Source organism: Epargyreus clarus, unplaced genomic scaffold (genome assembly GCF_041222505.1).
Source record: "Epargyreus clarus isolate Ecla_fem2 unplaced genomic scaffold, WU_Ecla_fem_2.2 ptg000015l, whole genome shotgun sequence".
Taxonomy (NCBI): Eukaryota; Metazoa; Arthropoda; class Insecta; order Lepidoptera; family Hesperiidae; genus Epargyreus; species Epargyreus clarus.
The window spans coordinates 9848884-9854951 of record NW_027332223.1 but is presented as its reverse complement, the minus strand read 5'-3'; the positions used below and the strand labels follow the sequence as shown (position 1 = coordinate 9854951).

Here is a 6068-nt window from a genome sequence, read left to right as displayed (position 1 = left end):
AACTATATACCTACTTTACCTATGTGTCCCTTTTACAAAATCCACAAAGCTTATTCAATCATGCAAAAATTTAATTTTTCATATGTATCTACAACTATTATACAACAATATATTATAATAAAGAAACTTACCTATAAATTTTCAAAAATTCAACATCACGTAAATCACATCACATCATCACTGCACAAGTTTTACCACCTCAAAATTAAAAACAAATATAAACAATAGCACTTATGTATCGGCAAATGCAACACGGTTGTACGGTAAAACAAATACTATGCAAATAAATTACAACGCAACAGAATTAAAAGCCCCGTATCGCGACGTCATGCGATTATCAAGCTTTGATTATTCATTTATCGGTTATCAATTATTCTCGACCGTGATTTAAGCATACGAAGGAAGCGGCACTTGTCTTATCATAGCGATTATGTTACCAATTCAATCAATTTTCTTGAAACAATAGACGTATTAGAATAGCTTTGCCTACATTCTACTGAACACACATTTCAGATTTTTTTACAAAGAATTTCCATTAGATACAGTGCACAATTTATTGATCGCACTCATGTTATATCGCATAAAATTAATATTATTATAGAATCAGATTAGATAATCTTCACAATTTTATTGTCTTAATGGACCAATACATTGACATTGTTACTAAATCGTGCTGTTATTTTTATTATGTGGAGAGCAAAGAAACATCGTTAAATGTTTATGTTTACAATCACTATATCAAATTCTTCATTATTTTGTCTGTTTGTATAAAAGTACACAACATTATATGTCCATCAGGTTTAAAGTAGAGTTATAGTAAAAAAAAATAGTATCAGTTCACAATATCGTATATTTCTTACAATTTTTATTTTGTATTAAAACTAAGCCACGCAATAACAATTACTTCATTCATTACATGTTCTTAATTACACATTGATTAATATCCTGAAGCCCACATAAATAACTTATTCCTAAGAAAAATCTGAGTTAAAATAAGATACTACTATCAGACTTGAAATTTTTTGAGAAACATTGTTAGCTAGCACAAATCTTACTTATTCAGATATCAGATTCACTTTCCTTGTCAGACTATCGCATTAACTTGACAATATTTCGTTTTAATTAACGTTGTCGTTACTCATATCTCGACTTTTATTCATGCTGTAGTCTTGGCCTTTACCATAGTCCATAACGTCGTCTAGTTTGGAGAAATTGCCCATCGCAACTTGAGCTATCGTGTCCACAATACTCGACGCACTCGAGTATGAGTGAGTAGATGACGTCAACGCTTGTGGTTCCTCCTCCGTATGCTTCAGGCTTTGACTACTATAATCACTTAAATAATCCGGCATCGTCGTTTTCTTAGTCAACTCCAACATTTGGTTCAAAAATGAATCACCCCCTACACGAGACGGCATGCTGAAATCTGTCGCTGTTTCAGTAATAGATTTCGACGGATCCTTCGGTGATGCACTGGCCTCTGAGTGTTTCAACGAATCCAGTGGATTATCTAATTTGGATTTTCCCACACTACCAAAGTCTGGAGGCAAGTAGTCCTTGTTACCCTTCAGTAAATCATGTGGCGATTTCATTAACATACTCTGATCTAAACCCACTTTCGAAGAGATTGGACTACTACTTGACAGTGGTTTCATCAATGACTCTTGCATCTTCAACAAGGATGGAGACAAGAACATATTGTTGGCAGCTAATGTGGATTTGGACATGGGATCTGGAATTCCAAGTATACCTGCACTAGAATACTTGCTGGCCGAGAATAGAGCATTAGCGATATCAGCAGAACTCATCATGAGGTTTGAAGCAATACTGCCCGGTATAGGTGAAGCAGAAGTGGTGGTACTAGTCGAAGTAGTTGTTGAAGTTTTCTCGTAGTTTCCAATGCTGCTAGTCAAATTTTGTAGAGACGCAGCATAGGATGGAGGCTCGGGGAGCTTACTACCCGTTAAACTGGCAGCTATATTGGCGGATGATAGTCCCGGAGTAAGTCCGCTTAACATACTGTTAGCTGCAGCAAGACTTTCCAGGCTGCTTGTACCGAGAGGCAGAGGCATGTTTCCCGTTCCCAAACCTAACGCCATGCTAGTCAACATATCTAGCCCAGATGGGTAGCTCGGAGGAAGTGGAGTACTGGATTTAGATGACTTAGATGTTGTTGGCAACACTGGTATGTTGAGGGGAGGAGTTTCAAACTTATGAGGAGACACTGAACCCAAGCCTGATGATACATTTATAGGAGGAACTCCTGCCGGCCTGCTTACCATCTGCTGCAAAGTGCTAACTGATGGGAAGTTAGGTATTGATGTGATTTGACTAGGCTTTGACGCTGGTATTGGCTGAGGTACAGCCAAAAGGGCGTCTAAATCCATTTTGTCATCGTGCTCTGATGAACAACCTAACTCATCGCGAATAAAATGCCACAATAAGCCATCACTTTGTTCTCGCGGGAACTTTGGAGTTAAGGTACATTTTAATTTGTCCAAGAAAGTTATATCTGGTTTGAAGCTTTCTTTAAAGTTGATGAATGTCTCATCGGCGTACGTAAAGTAATACTTAATGCTTTTCTTGATTTGTTCCATAGCATGTGTTGATAAATGACTGTCATGTATCATGTTGTACTGCAATAATAAAGGTCGAGGGTACTCTGTTGGTCTTTGCTCGGGAGGCGGCATTACCCAGAAGAACGTTAAGGATGACTCCAGAACAGGACTCTCAGGATTGTATGGCGCTGAAAATGAAATAAGATATTTGGAACATTCACCATTATTATTTTCCACAAATATTTTTTACGTTATTTATTCGCTTATTCAATGTAAATGCATAGGCTTCACTGTCATGAAGGTTTATATTTATACACACCATCTTTAGCACTAAGAATGGAGTCCTCAATACATATCACACTCTTTATTATTTGTATTAATTATTTTTAAAGACACTTACAGCAAATAACTCCAACACATGGAATGTATGATATCTCAGAAGGTCCCCTCATTTTAATCTGGTACTCCAGTTGATTATCACAATCTCGTAAGCTGGGCATAGCTGGGTTAGTGGGGTGTGAATGGTACCACCCTAACAGAGTCAGACCCAACTTTTCAATTTCTATTTGTATCTCCAACTCTACCAGAACCCTTGGTCGAGGATCGCTTTTACTTATCAAGCATGGAAAAGTGTGTGTAATCATCAAATCTGTAAAATGAAGAGAAATTACATTAAATGTGCAATGTATAGTGACAGGTTGCGACATCGTGTACCGTTACGAAGTCGAGTCGCGACTCGTAAAAATCTAGAATGACGACACAGGGAATCCTAGTGTGGGGCTGTGAGTGTAGAAAGCGTTTATTATTACTTCCATCGTTTATGATGATAAAAAAAAAATGGATGGACTCTGTATTGTCATGCATAAAATACAATCTATCTACTTACTATGACTATTTAAATCCCAAGTGCCTGCCAAATATCCATAGACTTCTTCCTTCTTCAGGTGACAATGAATGTCGAGCACAAGGCAAGCATTGGAACTTACTGACACCAAGAAAGGTTGAACTTTGCCAGCCGATGAGAAAGATACTGCCTCAATCAGCATATTTGCATCACTGAAATTCAAATTCTCATTTTATTAAATAAAAGAAAATATATAATTATTTTATAGGTTCCCATTTATTTAAATTACTTATGAAATGTGAATACATACTGTTGCATCATCCTGTTGGGAACTGTATTATGTTTCATCACAATCCTCTGTGGGGGTGGCTCTGGTGGGCTTTCCACCTCCATCTCAGTTTCCTCTGCAATATAATATTACTAATGTTGACCAAAAACTTCAATAAATTTTCATCCATAAAATAGATTGACGTGAAGTATATCCTAACTGAGCCTCTTAACCTTGTAACTTACAAAGTTAATATCTATTAAGGACGACATTTTCAAATGGATATTATATGGGTAAGGGATATTCCCCACATATAAAAAACACAAGGCAAATTGAAAATATTTTCCCATACATAATTTTTTTTTTGAACCAAAGAAAGCAAATGCTATATACCATCACTGTGCATATTCTCTCTCTGAAGCTGTTTCTTCCTGAGGTATGTGGCTTTAATTGTGTCTAGCTTTTTTCCCCTGTATTTAACTGAGGCCCACCCACAGCCAGACCTTTTATCTGGATTTATTATCCGTTTGCAATGTATCGCCCATGCTGAAGGGGAACAGAAGATTGTTTCTGTTTCATGTGACTTTATTTTACCATCTGGCTGAAGGTCTCCAACAAATTTTTGCCCCTGCAAACAGTATATAGCAATTATTGCTATTATATATAAACGAAACACATTTAGTAGTAACAATACATTTCAAATGTATGTGTAATTATTTATAAATAAGATAAGAAAAAAAAAGATCATAGTAATGATATTTTCAATCTTTATTCCTTTTTTTTTGTTAATAATATATGCTTATGGCAACAAAGGTTTAAAATTATCGTCTTATCATTATTAATATATCACTATGTTTTTAAACACATACCAAATATTCTATAGTCATTGCAGCAATGCCAGGTTCCAGCATTTTGTCCTCCAATAACATCTGCAGAGTAACACCCCTGCCGGGCATAGACTTGCTTCCAGTTTGAGCTTCTGATTCCTACAAAAGTATAATGGATTTTTATGAATATTTATCCATTTTTAAGTAGTATTTAAACAAAGACAACACAATACAACTTAGAACAAGCAACTGATATAGAATATAACTTTTATTCTTCGAACTTGCCCTCAGAGTTCGCAATACAATTTGGGCTTCAATTTGGTAACTAATTTATCGATAATCATATGGTACCAAGAGGAGTTCTCCATCAGGATACTACGAGACCAGCAAATGTTATCCAAACAATCAGTATTCAAAATAGATGCCAAGTAGTAAATAATGTACCTCATCACTATACTCTTCCCCACTTCCAGTTTCTTCTTTTTCTTCCTCTACATTTTCTTTGCTAACTTCAGCCGGTTTTTCTATCTTAGTCTCGTCATTGGTAGCACTTCCAGTGGTTTCCACATTTTCTGATGCTGTATTGTTATTATTATACACATTTGTACCGGACATAAGGGCTGCCGCTAAGTGAGAAGTTTGTAAATCCATTTCGCCTTTATTTCTAACGATTTCGAAGTATTAGAGTTTAATATTAGTGTTCTATGCTAACTATTCATTCACAGTAAATTTATAATATTTTTTTTCTTACTACTTACTTGTACAATACTTTAATAAAACATCGATAATGTTACGTTACAACAACACACAACACACAAGAAAACAAAGCACTTTAGGGCATTTTAGGGACAATATTGACGACAATAATAGCCCATTCTATATTAGGTTTTACTTATTTATTTATAATATACACACTTCCCAACAAATATACAATATATATTTTTTTATTCTGTTGATTTGACGCCGCTGTCTCATTTTTTTATTTTTCCTTTCACAGACTACTTAATAGTACTTACTACTTAGGACTTACTCCACAGACTAAATGAAGTACACCTAGTCGGACAACCAAGTTCATCAACGACAATATAATAGTGCCTGGTAAATATTTCAATAATTATCTGTAGGTTTTTTTTTCAACTCTAAGGGGGGGGGAGGGAGACACGCATATATAGTCATCTTTGTTATTTTATTTGTAGACCTTCAAATAAAGTTATGCAATATGTGCAGATGAAACGATGATGATATGTGATGATGATGTGATATTACAATAATATGTTTTTTACTTAATTCTTATAGAGATAGCAGGTACTATGGTGCGATAATGGCTATGCCTAACTACACCTGAAGGTAAAGTAGGAATGGAACGGACCCTTAACGTGCATCTCCCTTATCACAATCTATAAAATAAAACATGGCAACGCACTTTTTTGCTACAAACTTTTCGGTACGTGCGGTCGTTTTACAAAACGGTAACTTATTGTTAGCTTTATGAGCGATTTGATGATTATAATCGTTAAAATTTTCCACTCCTTAAGTAATTGTTGACAATCTAGAAACATTACCTATATACA

The 6068-nt window shown here is 35.4% G+C and overlaps 1 protein-coding gene across 1 annotated transcript; it reads right to left on the bottom strand.

The window, feature by feature from the left end:
• Positions 1 to 832: 832 nt before the first annotated feature.
• LOC140747952 (uncharacterized) lies at positions 833 to 5488 on the bottom strand. Its single transcript, XM_073080612.1, has 7 exons — positions 4942 to 5488; positions 4540 to 4656; positions 4064 to 4298; positions 3713 to 3806; positions 3445 to 3614; positions 2959 to 3207; positions 833 to 2746 (listed from the first exon to the last, which is right to left on the bottom strand). Exons 1-7 carry the CDS (start codon positions 5146 to 5148, stop codon positions 1119 to 1121), a joined length of 2700 nt encoding a protein of 899 aa, XP_072936713.1. The 5' UTR covers positions 5149 to 5488; the 3' UTR covers positions 833 to 1118.
• Positions 5489 to 6068: the final 580 nt, after the last annotated feature.